General features: G+C 40.2%; 2 protein-coding genes across 4 annotated transcripts in view; both read right to left on the bottom strand.

Annotated features, from left to right (window-relative positions):
* Positions 1-15,310, bottom strand: part of LOC138626308 (ADP-ribosylation factor-like protein 15) — a 155,379-nt gene extending 140,069 nt beyond the window's left edge. For both annotated transcript variants that reach the window (XM_069707867.1, XM_069707866.1), the window contains exons 1-5: positions 15,070-15,310; positions 9,975-10,138; positions 3,837-7,409; positions 2,909-3,382; positions 2,223-2,399 (exon numbers count right to left, since the gene is read on the bottom strand). In XM_069707867.1, the coding sequence (XP_069563968.1) occupies positions 2,223-2,399; positions 2,909-3,382; positions 3,837-7,409; positions 9,975-10,138; positions 15,070-15,142 (4,461 nt within the window). In that variant the 5' untranslated portion in view covers positions 15,143-15,310. The remainder of the gene's footprint in view (positions 1-2,222; positions 2,400-2,908; positions 3,383-3,836; positions 7,410-9,974; positions 10,139-15,069) is intronic.
* A 1,284-nt stretch (positions 15,311-16,594) lies between these two features.
* LOC138626307 (uncharacterized) lies at positions 16,595-20,789 on the bottom strand. 2 transcript variants are annotated; one of them, XM_069707864.1, is made up of 10 exons: positions 20,692-20,789; positions 20,633-20,647; positions 19,561-19,588; positions 19,317-19,466; positions 19,084-19,204; positions 18,747-18,959; positions 18,528-18,611; positions 17,966-18,107; positions 17,525-17,687; positions 16,595-17,411 (listed from the first exon to the last, which is right to left on the bottom strand). In XM_069707864.1, coding segments are annotated over exons 3-10 (1,110 nt in total). In that variant the 5' UTR covers positions 19,563-19,588; positions 20,633-20,647; positions 20,692-20,789; the 3' UTR covers positions 16,595-17,176. The 2 variants fall into 2 exon arrangements, with proteins under 2 accessions (XP_069563965.1, XP_069563966.1); XM_069707865.1 differs by lacking the exons at positions 20,633-20,647; positions 20,692-20,789 and adding an exon at positions 20,581-20,621.
* Positions 20,790-21,862: the final 1,073 nt, after the last annotated feature.

The raw sequence follows: 21,862 nt of genomic DNA on the forward strand, positions 1-21,862 counted from the left end.
AGTTGCTTAAGGTGACAGATGTCAGTAATCAGAGACTGCAGAAGGGAACAGTGTAGGGTGACAACAACAAAAAGCAACAGACAAAACCAGATGTGATGAAACAACTGCTACCTAAGAGCATCTGAGAATAAGTTTTACCGCAACACAAAAAATTGGTTGACAGTGGAGTGTAAACGGACCTAAAATTCTGATACATTGACAAAATGAAAAGCTGAGGTGTAACTGGCCCTGTGCGGTTGTTGCACTTAGTTTAAAGTGCTACTTACTGGAAGAGAAGCCTGTGGTTCTTTTGCTACTAGTGCTTGTAAACTCCACCGCCACAAACGACATGGGACTCACACACTTTACATCTGCCCTGCAGCAGAGAGGACCCGTCACATGACAACACTCACCACATGTGAGAGTTTGTTCTTCTGGTGATAAATGACTACACCTCCAATAATCCCCCATGTAACAGGAAGTCACAGCAGGACTTGATGAACGGCATCAGGGTGACTCACCACATTCAAAGAGACGACACATGAGATCAATTTGGAGTGGAGATCTATTCCTCCCAACACTGCGGGGTGTCCGCTGCTCATCAGGCTGCAGCTCTACTGATGAAGATGACTTTCAACAGAACAAACATCACCATCTTCAATCTTTTCACTTTTTGGAATTCCTAAGAATTCAAACTATTTTGTATCTTTCTATAAGGAAGTGCTTCAGCAAACTTTATCTCAATCACATAAAATAAATATAAAAGACAAAATATATACAAGACAAATATAAAGATAAATCCTCATTGGAATGCAGGAGATGCTGCTCACTGCAGATATAAAATCAGAAAACAATACTGGTTTCAACGGGTTTCAGTTTACATAATGCACAAATCACTGGATGATGTTTCTTTTGTCTGCGTTGTTTTGTGTCATACTTTAACAAAAAATGAGCAGTTTGTGTTCATGAGACAGCCTTATCCAATCAGGCTTAGATAACATGTTTAGATAATACCTCTGGCACAATTGATAAATGGAATTCATAACTGTGACTGTACAACAATCTCTAAATCTCTAAATCCTCTGCAGGGCAAGTATGACACTCAAAATGATGAGGAGTAGAAGAGGGCCACCTTGTGGCCACTGTAAACCACTTCCTTTTTAAAATCCTGACCTTCCACCTAACTAACATCTAGTAAAACATGATATAATGATGAATGATCACAATTGAATTAGACAGATCAGACGTCCGTATGTGCAGGTTTGTTTGACAGTCACAATCACCACAAATCAAAAACAGCTCTCTTTGAAAAATATGTTCTGATTTTCTTATTGAAACTACTCTTTCAACTCTTAGAAAGTCACTCTCCTGTTCATCTGCAGGACCCCAGAGGAATTTGAGGCATTTGGGGCAAAGCTGTGCAGACAATAGAGACCTATACTTCAAAGTCTGTTTCCAGCTGGACCTCTCCAAACTCCAGCCACTAAAGCTGACCGAGTTACACTTGTGTTACTGAGCCAGACAAGTCAGCACTAGTCAGCACATGGACACACAAGACAACTTGTGTGATTTAAGAGTCTACATATATATATAATAATGTATGTAATTAGTGACTGCTTTTCACAGACAGTAGTCACTAACTAGTGAAGAGAGTAAAGAGAGATATGAAGTAGAAGAAACTGGAATGAACTGCTGGCATATGGCCCCTGTGTTTGCTATTTCCAGGCCATGGCATCATGCCACTTAACACTCAGATTCTCTGGAATGGATTTAATTTATTTTCAGCAAATATGTCACTTGACATATCATCTATGCCTGGGGATTATTTTCCATTTAATTTAAGGATTTGTATTCATAACCTTAGAAATCATTTACAGTTAACCCAGATTACAGAAAATAGCAACTCCCTCTTAAAGTCACGCAAGCAGCAGTTATATATTTCAAAACTATGAACTATGAACAATGAATTGTAGGATTTAACACGTAAACACCATAACAGACGTTCCTACGAGTCCTGGGTCTCTCCAAATTTATGTAAAAGTCTGTTCTGTGCTGCTTGCCACCCTGGACCCTCCTCCACATAGCAAACATAGTTTCCCCCATCCAGCCAGCCAGTCAGCCATGGCAATTTGCAACACTGCCCACGTGAAAATTGTCTGACAGTAAGCTGTGGTGCCAGACCTGCAAATAAAAAAAAAAAAAAGTGTCCAGAGTTTAAATATAGAGCGGCAGAGCAGACTCACCCTGAGGACCCTGTTGGCTGTAATAACAGGAGGCTCATCGTTGACAGCTGTAACCTGGATGTACACCGTCTGGGCTGCACTCCTCTTCCTCAGGCCGGTGTCATTGGCCACCAAAGTGAAATTGTCGTCTAAGGTTTCGCTGCTGTCATGGACGTAGTAAATGAATTCATGTTCCACCTGGTTAAGGATTATGGAAATTATTAGGGAGACTGGAACTGTAAAAGGTCATTCAAATCACACTAGTACCAAACACTATAATCTATGGTGACACTTGGGATCCCTTATTCCACGAAATAACATGCATATAATGACCAAAACACATGTTTCAGAAATGAATCAGGGGCATAACCACAACAGATAAAAAGGGAGTCAAGCCAAGGTAATGCTTGTTTTTTATCCCTTAAATGTGATCATTTAATTAAGGATGAATGTTAGGTCAGACACACTGGAAGCCTCGTTTGTAGATTAGGGTAAAATTACAAATATGTGATAAAAAAAATAATTACTGCGATAATAATTAGTCAAAATATTTATCCATGAATCAATGGACAAAACATAGGCTACTGAGTTCTGGACATGAATAATGTTACTGCTGCACTAAATCAAAGTATTTATCCATCCTTCACACTGTCAGTCTATTGCTATTTTCTGTGGCAACTATAAGAGTGTCTATAAGGACATCTCACCTGCTTCCTGGCGAAAGTGGTTATGTGTACACCGGGATGTCGAGAGTGCTCGATGTGACCGTGCTGCGGGGGCTCGGTCAAACTGTAAAAGAAGTTGATTCCATAAAAGTGCCGGTTGGTGACTCTGAGCACATCCTCGGTCAGCGCCTTGGATGCGCCCTCGTTTAGTGTGAAATTGGAGACCTGAAGTGGGATGAAAAGTGGGATGATGTCAACAGACATCCTAATGCGGCTGACGTCAGTGACCCCGTTGGTGGCATCGAGAACGAAGGTGTCGTTGACTTTGTCGGGCTCCGCCTGCACATACTGAATGTTCCCGCTGTTAATGTCGTCTTGGGTAAATGTCTTGACAGGGGACTGGTTGGTTCCGACGTAGCGCTCCTCCGCTTCGACAAAACGCCGGAGAAAGCCATGAGAGGGGGCTACCTTGACTGTGAACACAATCTCTGATGGCAGGTTGTCCTCGTGGGTGACCTGCAAAAACCACAAAACATTCAGTGGTTAAATCAGAAATGTTCCATCTGTCACTAAGATTTATTTTTCCGTTAACTCTCAATGCAACTTGGCATCATCGGGAAAAGCAAAAAACAAAAACGGGTCCACATTCAGTTTTTACCTTTTCAGCAGCATTAAAAACCAAGACAGTAAAAGTAATCATTTATGGTGATATTGATCTTTTTTGATTGAGATCATCTGCCAAACATAGTTCCTTCCTTTGTTATCGTTACAATTTTAATAATCAATACTCGTTTCAGGACAGAAAGTACTAAAGCGGAAATGTTTTTAATGTATCATCACTCTCAGTGTTTAAGAAAAATAAAGAACTGAATTATAGTGATTTCCTTCATATCATTTGAACCAAAAAGAAAACGGCATGAATATTATTTGTTCTCTCTGACACAAAAGCCCTTCTCTTTTAAACACTCACCTCTAGTTTAGTTTCATCGATCTTCCCTGGTTTTCCCTCTTCCACCAGTAAGGTGTTGTGATGCTGCACTATCGGTGGCCTCTGATGACTTTCCAGGTAAACCTTCACACTGATTCTGCGTGTTAGCTGAAGATCTTTAGCTTTCACTGTCAAGTTGAAATAGTCCGCGAGATGTTTGCTGTCATCGTGCCGATAGGAGATCAGCCCGTCCTTTAGGTCAGACTGTGTGAATGACTTCGCCTTTGTTCCATTGAGATAAAGATCACCATGCTTGGGAGCCTCATCCAACTTGAAGATGACCTCCTGGCCATCTCTGATGTCCAAATTTGATACGACACTGAAATTGCTAGTGGAAAAGGTCACTGATTGTCCCTTCTGAACCAAGAGGCCAGTGTTATTGCTAACTTTTAAGAAAGGATCATGTGCACTGATATCTAAAAGGCTTGATACAAAATGTTTTCCATCCGAGACAAAGAGCACAAACCTGCCCGTGCTCACACCTTTGTGAATGAACAACACTTGCTTTTCTTCCAAATCCTTCTGTCGAAACTGAAACAGCTGATGAGTGGTGTCATTAACCAACACAAGGTCTCCCATTGGGATTCCACGTCGATTGTAAACCAACTGGCCGTCATCAAAGTCAGAGTCGGCATCGTGATAACGCAAATCGTCGATGGTGATCAACTTCTGTCCATCCCGTACTACATGGAAAACTTTATCAATAACGCGTGCTGGCTTGTGGTCATTGAGTAGCTGAATAGATATGTTGAACATTCCCTCTTTGGAGTCAATCTCATCTTCTGCAATAGAAGATTTGAACCCTTGGCTGGTGGAGGCTATGAAAGTGAACTCGTCGTGAGTTGTTTCACTGTCATCGTGGATGTACATTATACGTTCCTCTAATATATCCTGATTACTAAAGGTTAAGATGTTGTCGTAGCTAACATTGGAATTTGACTGACTAATGCGGGCTAGCTTTCCATGTTTGGCGCTGCTCGTGACAGTGTAGAACATGTCCTTTGAACTCAGAGTCTCTGCAAGCAGCTCATCTTTTGTGATAAGTTTACTTTCTCCTTCCTGAAGGGAGAGTCCTTCATTTCTTATAAACACACTGTTGACATCAGCTTTGATGGAAAACTGGAAATCATAATTTTGTGACTGAGCGTGTCTGGAAACCAGATGAAATTTGAACCTGTCAGTTGTATCTTCATAAGGTCTGTCAACTAGCTGGTAATGTACTTTTAGATCTGTTACATCTCTTTGGCTAAAGGTCAGGTTCTTCTGCAAGACTGTGGCGTTGAGCAGGAGTTTCCCTTTCTTTGGTGTAGTGAGAACTCGGAAATATAGGTCGGCCTCTGAGAGGGCCACACCTTCAGCTGTGGCGAAAAGGTGCTTCGAGTTCAGTGTCACTTTCCTAACTTTATCCAAGACCATCATAACATTTCTCACCAGGTGGTACCTCACCCACCTCACAGAGATTGGAAATAGTATTTCAGTGGTCGCTCTTGTAGCCACGCTAACTTTGCACTTAAAGTAATCCGTGGAATTGGAGGTCTGTATGTCAGGATAAGTGCTAACATACCTCAGGCGCTCTTTTTCTAGAAGCCTTTGTGAAAACGAGTCCGTCAGCCTCCATTCACCGCTTGAGTGAAGTCTCTGAAGTTCTCCATACTGTGGGGGTTCAATGATATCATACCGGATGTCTACATATTGTTTCACAGCGTTGGTTTGCACGGCCAACTGCTTTAAACCAATAATAGCTGTCTCTCCTTGAACGATCTTAAGGCCCGTGTTGTTGGCGATCTTATACTCTAGTGCCACCGCCATGACCCTTAAAACCACGGTGTTACTGACCTTTTCTCCATCACTAACTCGAAGAACAATCCTTGAGTTTCGAACACCTGTGTGTACGTAGTAGACCCTCAGACCCTCCAAGTCTACATATGAGAATGAGGTCACTGCCTTGCCAGGGTTGCTTTCAATTTCCAAATATCCAGCATCAGAATTCAGGTTCCCAAGCACAGAGAAGACAATGTTGGTGTAATTGCTGTCAATATCTGTGGTCTTTAGAACATCTGTGGTGAGACGTTTCTTTGAGTTCTCCAGCAGGACAAAAAGATTTCCTTCGGGGAGACTCAGTTCAGGTGCATCGTTGGTTGGTGTCACAGAAATATTGTAGCAGTACAATTTGTTGCCATTCAGATAATCTGGAACTTGCTTTCTACTACTGGAAAAAATTGAAAACATAAAGAAGTCATCTGGTTTCTCAGAGCCTCCGTGGATGTACATCACACGTCCGTGCCAAAGGTCCAACATACTGAAAGTGTTCTCCTCTTGGTCCTGATCGACATCAAGCCTTATCTGACCTCGAACTGGTTGCTCCCGAATTCGGAACATAATTTGAGACTGTCGAATGCCAAGCTTCTTGAAGTCCAAGAGAACCTTGATGTGTTTGGCCTCGAGAGACGCTCGACCACCCTCCTGGACTACAAGGTTTTTAAGCTGCACAAAATTTGGCCCGTATCTTCTGTCCAAGCCCCTTGCAAGGGTGGACATGTAAAATGATGGTGTTGGTGTCACCAAGTGAAAAAGGGATGCCGGAGTACTTGTTGGACTCGCAGTGGTTGATGGTTCTCCTTCTTTCTCTGGCTCGCAACCAACTGAGATATCTTTGGTGACTACAGCATTAGAGAGACCCATCTTGGCTCTGTTAACTTCAATGTTCTTTAAACATCCTTTGAAGGAACCTCCTCTGACACGCTTTCCAGACACAGAGACGAGCCCGACCTTTCTGACTTCTGATCGGGTGCCGTCATCGATACCGCCAATAAAAAGATATCCTTTCAGCTGAAACCCTTTTGAACGAGGGATAACACTGCTTTTCACCATCTCTCCATCGACAGTAAGCTGAAGGCTTTTGAAACTGAATTGCAACTTGATAGAGTGCCATTTCTTGTCATTGATGAATGTGAGAGAACGAAGCTCGGTTTTGGTTCCACCTTTCCCAATAATGGCCACTGGCAAACCTTCCTGAATCTCCAGAGCCACAAAATCCCCCTCTCTGGCCGAGTTGTAGAGGAGAATTCCCTCTTTCGCAGAGGTGTGCACAACACACTCAAATACAGCTTCCTGCTGGGCATTCCAGGTTGGAAGAGAAATGTAAGCCGTGGAGCTGAAGAAGCTGATAGGGTCCTCCTCGGTGGCGAAGAATTGGGGACTGCAGCCTAAAGACACTTCATGGACACTCTTAAATCCAGTATACGGCCTCAGTGATGACAGCAGGTCATGTTCATTGAAGACCACCTCGTCCATGCAGCCCCTGAAGCCGATTGGGTCTCTGGGCAGGTAAATTCTGTCCAAGCCGCCTGAGCCTCCAACATAGAGACCATCTACGATGTCGAGACTGAGATGGGACCCTAACACCTCTATACTTGTGTGAGAGTTTTTGTCGACAGTCAGAGTGATGTTCAGCTGCACATGACGGACCTCCACAGAATGCCAGGCCAGGTCGTTGAGCTGGGTGCCTCGCTCGGATTCTAACACCCGCTCCCCCGATCCGAGGTCCAGTTTCAGCTAAGAGAAGAAATAAAACAACTGGATTACAAAATATACTAAATTATAGAAATACAAGTTATGTACATGGTGGCCTAAGTTGCAATCCAGGTTTAAATTTAGGTTCATCAATTTAGAACGGACCTTTTTTCTGATGTCCCACATTAAATATGACTGTTGCCATTTTTTTGCTATGCTAGTGGTGTAACTCTAGGGAATGTGGGGTTCACTGTCCAGACTGATTTACATGGAGAATTATTGAACAGACTGCCCTGGTATTTTGGTAAAGTCATTCATGGTCCCCATGACCTTTCCTCTGACACCTCGGGAGTTTGTTTTGTAATGACATATCTCAACAACTATTATATGGACTGCCAATAATTTGATACCTATATCTGTGGTACAGAGAGAATGAAACCGTTTCTCAACAATATATCATAATATCACAACATTTAGTTGAACGGATTGGGATAACATTTTGCAGACATCGATAGTTCTTACAGGATGAATCCTGATAACTTTGATGACACCTTCACTTTTCCTCTTGCACCATCGTCACGTTGACATCTGTAGTCTTGAGTCAAGCGCCTTGACAACATTTGGGCAGAATTAAGTGACCCCTCAACTTTTCACCCTATCCTCCAAAACCAAGATGGTCAACATGGCAAAAATGATATACTTACTAAACATCAGCATGTTAGCCTTAACTAAAATATGTATATTAAAATACTTTCATTGAATCAGATGAAATAGGTGTTTGTTTATCTTTGACATTATAACTCATAAGAATGAAATAACTAACTGTACATACTGACAACTGGAAAGGGAAACACAGGATTTAGACTGCTTATTTTATGATGTCACTTGTTGGTGACAGCTTCAAAGAAGGAAGAGCCCTATTATCTCGTCGCCTTCGGCTGTGTCCTCTGAGCATCATGTCACCATCTCAAGCTAATGCTGATGACGGGCTTGTCAAGGCTTGCCGTTGAGTCGCTGCTATCCATGCTGGGGTTTCAAGGGAGTGACGCTCGTGTCTGACTCACATGGAATGAGACCCCAAGCCCGAGGAAAACTTGTGTTGACTGAACAAAAAATTAAAAATTGTGACTAGTGCAGGTTTAAAGAACAGGGACACAGAGTTCACTCCTCGTGCTCAGTGAAGTATGACAATGCACCACAGTTGTCAGTGTGATTCATTCCCAGCAGCAAAAGTCTAACACAAATAGAAGCTTAGTCACAAGGATTTCTCAAGTTTGAAACGCAAAGGCTTTAAAGCACATCTCAGGACTTCCTGTGTTTCCTGTGTCTGCATCTTCGAAAAGGCTTCCGGCAGTACATCTGTCCATTCTATATGCTGATTCAGCCTGGCAGAGCTGCATGCAAGTTATTTTCACTATAGACTTTACTACTTTAAGAAATAGGAACATACATGCTCTGTGGAATACTCATTATTAACCACAACTATTCATCATGAATTTAACAACAACAAAACTGATTGGTACATGTATTAAAGTGTAGTTATTAATGCTTATAAATACAACATTAATTCCAATTTACACTTGATGAAATTAGTTACATTTTTCTTTTCAACTGTTTTGAAGGCTGATTTTTAGGAGAACACATGATTGAATGGAAGACAAAGGCACTGCAGCTGTTAAGCAGACACATGTCTCACTATATCAAAAGAACTTACAATTTTAAATCAATAATTTCACTGAGTAAGTAACAAGAGGACTGCACAAAGAATACTTTCTTTATATAAAAGCACATAACATTATATAAAAAGCACAATACATCAGATACGAGATGGAATGATTAGTTGATTAATCAATTAGTTGCTTAACAGAAAATGTATTATTTCAGTGATCAGTTTAGTTCCAGCATCTCAAATGCGAGAATTTACTGTTTTTATATCATTATAAACTGAATGCAATTCATTTGATATTGTACTGTTAGTCACTTCTAGATATCTAAAGACTTCACATTGAGCCAAGAAATTGTTGCAATTTTCTTGACATTACAAAAATAAATACATCAATAATAACAATGAATTAATCTAAAAAATGATCAGTAGTTGTAGCCCTACATTACATTATATAATACATTGGTTACATCTACTGGAAGGGAAGTGACGACTGATTAGTTTTGTAGTTTTTGATATTTCAATAAAAATATTATATTGCTGGGAAGGCAGACGTTTGTTTCACGGTGATCCCCTCCCAATCATCTGGTTCGAATAAATAATCCCTCATTCAAACACAATAAAACACAGATCTGACTGCGTTCATGATCCCCTTGTTTCCACTGTGACAAGAAATGACTAGCAGAGGAGTTAATGCTCAGCTCACACCATCCAGACTTGTCTGCTTGTGTTACCGTGCTGAGAGTCTGACACTGTCAGAGGAGACGGAGCCATAGCTACCGGTGGTCAGTGTTCATGTGCCAAACGTGTGCATGCATGCAGTCGAGCACAAAGAACGGTGTGTTTTGAATGCTTGTGTATGCACGCGCACATCTGCGTGCACGTGTGTTCTCATATATGCTTGAACACATATGCTCATGTGCTCGGGCCATGGATGTACCCACCTGCAGGCGACCAACACGGAGCTCTAGTAAGAAGTAGTTGGTCCGGCCAGCGGCAAGAAACAGCAGGCCATTGGTGCTGGAGGTGCGGAAGCGAATGCGGAGCATGTTATGGTCGAACGACTCTCTTGCCTTGAGCTGTACAAAGCCATCTCCATAGAAGGAAGCTGTAAGAGAGACATTAAAGAGAGGCATTTAAAAAAAATAAAAAAAAAAGATTTACAGTTTGAATGTGTTGTTCACTGTCATTTGCAAGCCACATCACAATTATTCAAAGGGAGCCAAGTATGAGAATGAACTGGAACAGAAAGTACAGTAGCAGTGACTACGGCAAACACGGAGCAAGTCAAGTCAAGCATTGTGGTCTTAATATAGCCAACATGTGACATTTAGATATAAAAGCCAAGCTAATTATCATCCTGGTAGTTCTTTACAAGTGGAGCAGAGTCTGTGTAGTGGAAGCACGCACACCCACGCCTCTTTAAAACACAACAGTGCACAAATTATACCCCACCTGATTTAAAAGAATGCTTGGAAGATTTCTGCTGAATTCAGCCTTCGTGGTGGGCCAGTTGTGTTTGTACTTTATGTGTTCAACCACAGTGATTTACATGCATTCAAGTAACACAGGAGTACAATTATTAGAGCTCTAAAGATTTAGCCATAGAATAATAACAACCTTCAGGATGAAACCAACCTCGAGCCTGTGCGACAGAATATCAGGTTTATGTCTCTGCTCATTTCTACGTTCAGAAGCAAATTGTTCGTGGACTGTCCAAAACTGTAGCGATGATATGTGGATTTTAAAGGTATTTTACTTTGCTATGACAGCAGTGCACAAACGGAGGCAGTGGATGTGTTGGTGGCTCGGAGGTAGTCAGACATGTCTTGGCCTGCCCTGCCCTGACAGGAACCTTCAACCTGAACATGAAAGGCTCTGACGTCCCCACATTGTCTGTGGCCCCGTGTTCCAGAAACAGCGTGGCGGACAGACCCAGCTGTTTCTTCTACCTCGCCTCCCTGCCATTTCACATCACCCTGTAATCTGGGCTAACACGCTCTGAAGCGTTCTCATCTGAGCTGCCATGCCCGGGCACCACCAGCCCCGTTTTTAATGAGCTCCAGAGGCCCACGCATATTCAAAGGTTAACAGACATCTTCGCCTCTGTCAAGAAGCTTGTCAATTCTGTGTCTGACTTATCGGGAGTTCATCGTGACCCAGGGACATGAGCAGTCCACCGCTAATGGCCCACCGTGACTCACTGTGGAAAGCTGGATAAAGTTAATGTGAGTGTGTGCATTGCTTTTACTCTTAAAAGGGTTAATGCACTAATGTGCAATTTGCCTGACCTTATCCAATCTGTACGGACTGTGCAGTGGAAATCAACACAATCTAACCGTGAAAGCATGTCAATTAGTCCTTCAGGCATGTCAATGTACAGCAATCAATCAACAGGAGCTGATTGTACAAAAAAAACAACAACATAAATTTAAACTTAGTTCATAAATGTAAGTTATACTTTAAAATAAATATATTTTAGTGCATATTTAAAATAAAACCTTCGTCAAATAAATAGAAGAAGGAAAGTCAATACGACGAGTCTTTTTTTTTTTCTCTCTTCTCCCAGGTCCCTCCAAGTTAATCCAATTCACAGACTTTGGGTGCAAACAGCCAACTCAAGTCTTTATATTTAAAAAAAGATTTCAGTTTTCCCAAATAAGGACCATGGAAAACAAAATGAAATGTCTTCTGTATCACTGAGAAGGCGCTCTGAACGGCTGGAGCCTATCCCAGCTCACTTCGGCCGAAGGCAGGGTTGACCCTGGACAGGGCAGCAGTCTATCACAGGGCCAACACATAGAGACAGACAGAACCAAAGACCAGTCACCCCGAAGGGCAATTTGTAGAATCACCAATGACATGCATGTCTTTTGGACGGTGGGAGAAAGCCAGAGTACCCGGAGAGAACCCATGCAGAACATGCAAACTCGCACAGAAAGGCCCCAGGCCAGGATCGAACCCAGAACCTTTTCACTGTGAGGTGACAGTGCTGACCACTGCACCGCCCTCAATTAATTAGGTCTGTAAAATCCCAAAATACAAGCAGCTTTTTTTTGTACAACTTAAAATGCCTTGCTTCAGCCCACTAAAACCCAAAATATAATCCGTTTACCCTCACATAAGACAAATAAACTAAGCAGATCCTCAAACTGACAAGCTGAAACCACAGATAGTTGCCATCAAACAATGAATTAATTGACAACCTTGCAGCCCTCTAATCCTCAATCCTATAATCCTATAATTAAGAAAACATATTTTAACAAACCCATAGCTATTAAACAAGAGACGCACACCTTTGGCCCAGGATCCATTCATTTGTTTATCCAAAATAAATATGTTTCTAGTCAGCCCTCTCTCTTTCTCAGCAAACAGCCTCACAGTGTTCCCCTCCCACATCCCCCATTACAGCCAGCTTTAGTGCACTTTATGTGCATGCACTGTTTTTCACTAATTAGAAATATTCCTCAAGCCAGAAACCCAAGCTGAATAATCACATACAGGCACAGACTAGCTAGAAAAAGTTCTAAATATATATATAAAAACATGTCCTTAGGTTAGGTATAACTATTGTAAAATTTAGGTGGAATATTGTGTTCTTTAGCCCCAACAAAGATAATGATATGAAAAAGTCCTTTTCAATTGTTAAATTCAGCTGAAAATAAACACAATTGATTAACCCATAGGCATTCAGCATTACTTATTCTCAGCGTGACCGTGACTCAGACTGAGGAAATGTATTGTCCTTTCTCATTTATGTTCATTCATTTCACTGGCTCTGTGTACATAACAAGGATTAGGCATTTCTGAGAACGGGTCAAGAGGAATGCAATGACATTTTTCCCTTAAATCCACAAGGATGGACATGCATGCTCAATTGCATTTTGGCATCATCACAATGACGTTGAGGTCGTATCCCAGAACGTCACGTTTGGTTAAAACAAAATGGTCTTCCCCCGCAACTTCCCCGCAAGGCAGCGGATTCTTTGAAAGATGCAGAACCATCGGAAGAACATTTGAGCAGGTTCAGCTTTTTGACGTTGACGAGAGTTGAAACACCGACATTTTGGGGGTATGTAAATGAAAGAGAACACGAGTCAGAGAGCAACACCCACCTGACTGCGTGGCTTCAAAAGCAGAAAAAGGAGGTGTTTGAGTTTTGTTTCGTAATCTACATGTCTGGCAGGAGGACGGTGTCTTTTTGGTGAGATTTCACAAACTGCTCATTGAACAACAAAGCCCGTGCTTTGCTCACAGTTAATTTGAGGGGCAGGACCAGTGCTTGTCACTGCCTGCGTGCGCAGTTTATACAACAAATCAGAGATGCAACTCGACTGAAGTGCCTCGCTGATTTTGTTGTTGACTGTCGTGCCCCTCTGTTGCTGATGCATTGTCAAAGCTCGGGACGTGGATGTTTTAGCACAGGCCTGTTTCATAATGCAATAATGCAAAAGGAATACAGCAGATGAATACGTTCAGAAATGCACTGAAGTAAAGCAAATGTCTGTATTGTAGTCATTTTCCATGAAGGATATGGTGAGTGTGAGTCACTGTGAAATAATTCCTGATCATCCCCGAGGGCACGGCACATGTTCAGGATCAAATCAACCAGACAGATTGAGGAATGCCCGTACAGATACAGACATATATATATATATATATATATATATATATATATATATATATATATATACACACACATATATATATATATATATATATATATATATATATATACAATTTGATATATATATAATTTCTGTTAGGTGCCTTTTAGATCTTTCAGACACGCAAATATATGTATATATATATATATCTATGTATCTATGTATATATATATACATATATACATGTATATATATACATATATATATACATAGATATATAGATATATATATCTATACATAGATATATATATATCTATATATATGTATATATATACATAGATATCTATGTATATATATATACATACATATATACATGTATATATATACACGTATATAGATATATATCTATATATATATGTATAGATAGATATCTATATTGTATATATACATAGATATATATATATATACATATATTTGCGTGTCTGAAAGATCTAAAAGGCACCTAACAGAAATTATATACATAGATACATAGATATATACATAGATATATATATATATATACATATATTTGCGTGTCTGAAAGATCTAAAAGGCACCTAACAGAAATTATATATATATATATATATCAAATTGTAAGGATGAGATAAAAAAAAACAACAACCATATTTTCACCCTTCGGTCTTTCAATACAGCAACAACTGTCCATTTCATTTGAGTGTGCTATTGTCACAGTCAGATAGTTCTTCCAGTGCAGTGGGCATCACATCCCCATGTCTGCTGCCCGCTGCTTCCTCCGGTAAGGTGACAGTACTCTGGGTATCCATGCATGCACACATTATCGAAAGTCCACTGCAAATCATTTATATGTCTGGAACACTGAGATTTATTAGCTCAAACACTATTAAAAAAACAAAACAAAGAGCATCATGCGATTTGAAATGGGTTTCTGTTGCTGCTGGAGGGAAACCGTGACACTGCAGCCAAAACAGCCAGCAGCTCGTCCTCATTCACATCTTATTTAATCCTGTTAGGTGTTACACTGGTCAACATTTTAAAGACCTGTGAACCACAACAGGAGCTGAACCATCCTCTGTAAAGTGATACTAAAAACCTGCTTTTGGAGACACAGCCAGGATGTTTTAGAAATAGTACTGCAGCATGGTGCAGATAACAAAAAAAAATTGTAATTGATTGTCTTTTGTTATTTGGGTTGTTGTTGTTGAAGTGGTGTCGTAAACTAGCAAACTGATGGGAGCCCTGCAGACATTGGAAAAAAAAAAAAAAAAAAACTCCTCCAAGTTTACAAATATAAGGACACAATTCCAGTTTGTACAATTCGTCATTGAATGCAGCATCAAATACGTTCTTCTCATCTCTGTTTTCTTTTCTTTTTTTTTAATTCAAAAAGTTGTTGTCAAAAAGCAGTTGTTACCTCCCGACGCCAGCTGGACCAGGAACGACCACCAAAGCAGACCGCAGAGCCACAACTTCTTCTCGGAGTCCATTTTTTGTGCCGTCTCGGTGGAAACACGAGTGTTTGAGCGGACTGTGGCGATGTTACATATTTACAGACTGATTCTCACTTCTTCTCGCCTCGGTAATGTCCAACACAAAAGTCCAGCTGCTCGTCCAAGCGGTCAGAAAGAAAGAGAGGGCGTGAGAAAGTGAAGCTCCGCTGCAGGAGCAGAGCCAGAAATGATCCGAAAGCGCCGACCCGCGTCAAACTGCGCCGAGTGCGCGTGCGTGCGTGTATGTTCATCTCAAATTTCAAAATAAAAGCTGGAAGAAGAAGTGGGGAAATACTACGGGTAGTGGTGGAAAGTAACTACATTTACTCAAATGCTGTGCTTAAGTGTAATTTTAAGGTACGTGTACTTCAATTACCATTTGATCCGTTATTTTCAGAAGGATTTGTACTTTCTACCCCACCTGTTTGAAAGCTTGAGTTACTTTTCAGAGGAGGATTTGATGAAGACACGATGGATATTGTCGCAAGCTTTTCAAATCCAACACATTTTTACAGATTAAACCACTGGTTTCCAACCCGTTTGTCTTCTCAGGTCTTACACAAATCAGTGGGTCGTCGTGGTCACAGCTTAAATGTCTGAGTTGTTAACGGCTCCACCAAACAGATGTTTCCCTCTAAACTTCTCACATGGTTTCAGTTCAGCAGATGTTCAAATGATCGAATTTCTCATCAAAAATCAAAGATTAGAGTAAAAGTACAAAAACATTACATTACATTACATTACATTTCATTTAGCTGACGCTTTTATCCTAAGCGACTAAGTGCATTTCAACCATGAACAAAGTGGTGGATTTGTTTTTCTTTTTTCCTCTCTCAGTAATCATCTGACGACCCCTCACATTTGTCCCTGCATATAAAACTGGATATAAAGTAGTTCAAACTAGCTCCCCATGCAGCAGCTACAGCAGTAACATGGTGCTGGCCCACTGATGTGTCACTATTAATAATCTAATGATGTCATATATAATATAACAGTCAGAGGGACCAAACCAGGACTTAAATACTTTAACTTCATTTTGTTGCTGATACTTATGTACCGTTACTTAAGTGGGATTTTTCATACATGACTTTTACTTGTGATGAAGAATTTTTAAGATGCGGTATTGGTACTTTAAATCAACAATATGATCTGAATACTTTTTTTCACCAATGGCTGCTGGGTTACTCAACCAAACAACACCATGGAGAAATACAGACGGTAAATGTGAACAGAAATATAGTAAAAAAAAAAATATATATAGCAGATATATTTGGTACATAAAAAACCCCACTATCTTTATAAATTAAGCATGACAGCACCAAAGCTAGTTGTTTTTATACGAGTACCTGGTAACTGCTGCTTGGCTCTTTGTGTGATTTGTGTGTCTGAAAGATCTAAAAGGTACCTAACAAAGACTCAATGAACAAAAGAAGGTGAAGACTTTCTGAGTTCCTTTAGGTCAGTTTATTACAGTTTGTCTGAATTTATTTGTCAATAAATTATCATTCAAAATGATATGTTAGAATATAAATCAGGAAATGTTTCATTTGATAAAAACAAGCAAGTTAATAAAAATTACTCTGATGTTCATCATACAAAGTTGGTCTAAAACCAGAGGTATACGTTTGGTAACTGGACTGCCATTTTAAAACTGTGTGTCATCGTGCTTCTTCATAAAACTATTGTTGCTTCATGATTGATTTTACTTCATTCACAGTTTACTGCAGCAAGACATTATGAATGATTGAGTTTATGCAGATTGCTGACCATTGGGAAAGTTTTTTTTTCAGACTATAGATTAAAAAAAAACTAAATTAACTCACAATTACAGAGCTGTTAGAAATATCATTATCATCATTGTAATGATTATTAGGAAATCACAGCATAAAGAATAAAGTAAAACTCAAGATTAAATATGATTCGTGTTGAGGTATTAGAGCAGATACTGTAAACAAAGTAAGTATATGGCACAGTCAGTAAATATTAGTGATGTGTGAGTGGTTTTCTGATGTTTGATGATGGGATGGGATGTCAGCAGGAACCCAGTAGCTTTCTGAACTCCTGTTTGATACAGCTGAATATGGGATGGTAGAAACGTCTGTTTGGCACCATGAGGTCGGTGACTATCTCAATGTGGTTGACTCTGGGGAGCAGGTAGAGCGACACCTTTACAGACAGCGAGGTGAGGAGATTGGAGAACTTAACAGAAGATTCGCTAGGAACGATGATGTCAGTGGTCCCGTGGAGCAAAACGAACTGAGGCACTCTGGCAGAAACAGAAAAATCAAAGACTGTCAGAGAAAAATGTCTGTATTATATTTCTATTTTAAATAAATATCATCGATCTTAAAGCCAATACTTGTGGTCTTTTCCTCTCACCTGCTGAGTTTGTCCTGGCTGAGCTTCTTCAGTAAGTGTGTTGGTGAGTAGTACGGGAAGTTTTCCACTCCGTTCATGGCTTTGTGCATGGTGGAGACGTACTCAACAGCTCTCCACTGCTCGTGCTCATAATGATCCATGATGTTGTAGACGCCACTCAGACCTGTTGAGGGAGAGTAAAACAACTTGGATGGATTAAAGGAAAGAGAAAAAAAATGCTCAAAGTCCCGCTCTTTTTCAAAACTGTATTTGACGAATTTGATTCCTCTAAAAAAGACAACTTCTTTCTGAGATTCAGAAACTGTTTGAATCCTCAAAAGAAGTGTTCTGCCCTCAGGTGATACAATCAATAACTTAGAGGCCCACATAACATCCTGAATGTTGAGTTTTTATCGGCACGAACATGCTTGTAAAAGCACTGAGACTCACTGCAATCCTTACCGATAATTCCTCTTATCGACAGTGTAACGTCGGGCTGCTTTCTTGACTCGATGAAAAGCTCCTCTCTCGCATCAACGAGGAACAGTGTGGTCAGTGCACACAAATGTGCACCTGCTGAGTGGCCGACTAACACAACGTTGTCCTATAAAAATTATTCATAAAAACAGAACAACAGCATGTGAAATTACATTGATACCAACCATGAAACATGGGAGGAGACATTTACAAATACTTGATGTAAAAAAGGTCTCAGCATGAGCAACTTATAACAAAAAAATACAATTACAGTGCATTAATTTGTTAATAAATCATGCAGATCAGACAGTTGGGATCAGTGCTACTTAAATTTAAGAGTTTATTCATGATATGAGTAGCTGTGGGATTAAAGATCCCATGAAACGGCTTTAAAATCAAGATTTTAGTAAACTGGAAATGATTCAAGAAATCTTAGATTACCTGCAGATTTTATATGATTTCATTACAAATTTTCCCTCTTTGGGGGTTTACATTTAATGGTCTGTCTAGTCTCTAATTTCCAAAGAATAGTTCAAATCTTTCTTACTTTGTCAAAGTTGAACTTCTGTCCACTCTCTTGGGCCCAAACCAAGCAGTCGGCAATATCCTGGACCATCGCTAAAACATTCCCCTGACAATCACATGAAAACAACGTTCATCTTAGAAACCAGTCTCACATTTATATTCATGCGCACGCTTCATACTGTACGTGCCATAATTAATCAAAATTTCATCAGGATTACTGTTCGTTCTTGAAGTTTTTCACCTTTGGATATGTGCAGTAATCAGGACAAATGACGGTTGCATTCAGCTCTTCAGCCATCTGCCGGGCCACCAAACAGTAAATGGATCTATCTCCGGAGCCCCACGCACCTCCGTAGATGAAAACCACCAGCGGTGCCGGCACATCTTGAGATCTGCCCACTTTTGGAGGGTGGTACAAGTCCAGCTTGTTGCCTCTGCGGCCAAATGTGATGCCCTTTTAGGTGTCCAGACAGACAACACAGTCAGTTTTTTTGAGCGCTGCTTACACACAGAGTTAAGATGTGACTTTATTTACTGAAAACAAGCAGATTTTTTTTTTTTTTTTACTTTGAACACACCTTCACGTAATGCTTACGGTTTTCCTCATTCGTATACCACGACTTCCACTGGACGTAAAGTCTCCCATACTGCAGGTATTTGAGGTTTTCCAGCACAGCTCTGGCCAAACAGTAAATCCGCCTGATTGAGAAGCCGAACATTAAAACGAGGATTGAAAACAGAACAAAAATGTTTTTTATCCAAACGATATTGTGTGGAACAACAAACAGATCTAATGTATTTCACCGGTTACCTTGGTTTCAGAGCCTCTATGTACTTCTGGTATCCAGGCTTGTTTGGCCAGCCATAAAGCCACTGAGCAGCCAGAGAGATGGAGTACGGGAGGCCCACTAACAAGACGCCCACCGTCACAGGCAGGGACACGGGATATTTGATCCCAGACCTTCAGAAGTACAAATACATACATCGGTATATCATTCTTTTGAAAGTAACGTCCCTCAGTGTTCTTCAAAATGTTGTATTTGAGAGGTTCTTACATGTTGTGGCTCAGTCTGTTTGTTTCACCTACAAAAAGCAACAGAATAAACCACACAGTGTAAATAACAGGAAAATGTACCATTTATTATCAGACACACAATAGGTGAAGAGTAAAATGATAATCCATCCCAAACAAGGTGTATACTGTATTCTATTAAGACACATTTTGTACAATGTTTCACACTGTCTAAATTTATGTTCAGTAAATGACTTATGAATGTTTTCCAGATCCGTTATCAGCTATTAATAATTTTTAAGTTTGGGATCAGCAGGTTGTTTTCATCCTGCTAGTTTTACGGCTCTTTTGTTTACCAGGTAACAGCTTCAACTGTCTGTGACCTTTAAAAAAAATGCTGAAGGTTATCTGGATCAAAATCCATTTCTTTAGACTAATTTGTTCTCAATTTAACATTTACAATCACAGAAAAATGATGTTAAGCGTTGCAGTTCATTAGATATTATGACACCCGTCAACTTTTAACACTTAGAACTGCTTAATTGATTGTTAATTAGAAACTAATGAGACACTGACCTGACAGACCAGTCAGATATTTTTCACTGTGTTGTAAATAAAGCATTATAACTTATTTAGAGAATTGGTAAGTGGTTTATAAATGATGAATAAAGTCATTAGTTACACCTCAGAAATCCTTTACAGGACAGTGACGTCAGTGGTCTTTACGTGTGTACCAGGGCGTCCTCTAGTGGGACTTTACACAATAACATCACTCAGGATGAAATTGCTTCTGAAATCTTCTTTTTCTGATTAAGAGCTCAATAACAAATCAAAAACCCGCACAGCCCTTTGAGAGCTACTGACTTTACATAAGCTGGTATTAGCTGGCCACACATCAAGGAGGCTGGGAGCAGACAAGACAATTGTTGTCACCTGCATTTAGCAGGACTCCTATTTGAACGCGCACAAACGAAGGTTTGACCTTAAACGTGCATTTATTTATTTATTGTTATTATTTATTTTTTTCCCCCATGTTTTGTAAATGAAGCTAGCTCATGTTTACCTCGGGAACAACGTAAGGGTCAGGGAGACACCGGAAGCAAACGTAAACGTACCAAAACGCCGTCATTTGTGTCACTTTATATCGAGGCTCAGTTCCCGGTTGATGTTGGTCTGTTCATAAATGACATTGTGACAGATGAACCGATGCCGTGGATCACAGCTGCCTGTCCTCCAAAACCCGGCGTCGGCCTGATCATAGAAATACATACATGGGCCTTGACACCTACAAAGATGAACGAGGCGGAACGAGAGCATTTACCACGTTAACTTCCGGTTTCGTTCAGATGAAAGCGGGCGCTTCCGGTATTGTTCAGAAGTAACGATGTCTTGTCCGCGCGGTGCGTCACCGTACAGGTGGTACAAACGGAGTGTAATTCGTAGATTACTGTTACTGTTTATTTATGTATTTGGCTAAAGTAGAGGAGCCCGGGAGTGTAGTTGTCGTATCGGCGATGAGAGACGGATTTATATCTTGTCTCTGTTTATATCTCTGCTCCAATACTCCGGAAATACTCAAAGTCTGAGTACCGTCCAAGTAATTCGCACAGTTTCCGGTTCTGTTCGTAATTTAGAAGAATTCGTTTTACTCCTGGTTCTCCATATTATAACTGCATTACAAAGGCTTCATCAGCAGAAAGACTTTTAACAACTGAACTAAATCAATTGAGAAAGACGGGAGATCGGACGATAAGCAAAAGAAAGCGAGCAAAGGGTACTTGAGTTACGTTTGTTATGTTTTTTGTTGTATTTTTTTTTATTATATGTTTTATTGTTAATTAATTGCTGTATATATATATTTTTTAAGTTTGCAGTTTAGTCAAGGTTTGGTTCAATATGGTTAAACTACAGTAGATGATAAATGACATTCTAATTTTGTTTTACCTTGAGCTTTTTTTTTAAAATTTATTTTTATTTTTATTTTGACTGCTTTTAAAAGGTGAGTGACAGGTTGCGATGTACGAGTTACGCTTGGGAGGACAAGTGACTTGTGGTTGAAAAAATGACCACTTGGAGCCCACAGAGTCCACTAAGTCCCAATACACATATCCAACGTAGTCGAGAGTGAGCAAATGCTCCAGACTTAATATACGCACACACACACACTGACACTCACAAAATCACACACACAAATGTCAATTATTTACTCCTCTAACTTTCAATGACTGAAAGACTAAATTATCTTGGACTTATCCATGTTGTGTGGAAAGTTTTCAGTCCCAACACAGAGGTCGCACAGTTCACATGGAACATATCTTGTTACAACAATAATACAACAATAAAAA

Source organism: Brachyistius frenatus, unplaced genomic scaffold, assembly GCF_029030835.1.
Source record: "Brachyistius frenatus isolate BFR_SWC_R1_liver_20210118 unplaced genomic scaffold, ASM2903083v1 Contig_72, whole genome shotgun sequence".
Classification (NCBI taxonomy): Eukaryota; Metazoa; Chordata; class Actinopteri; family Embiotocidae; genus Brachyistius; species Brachyistius frenatus.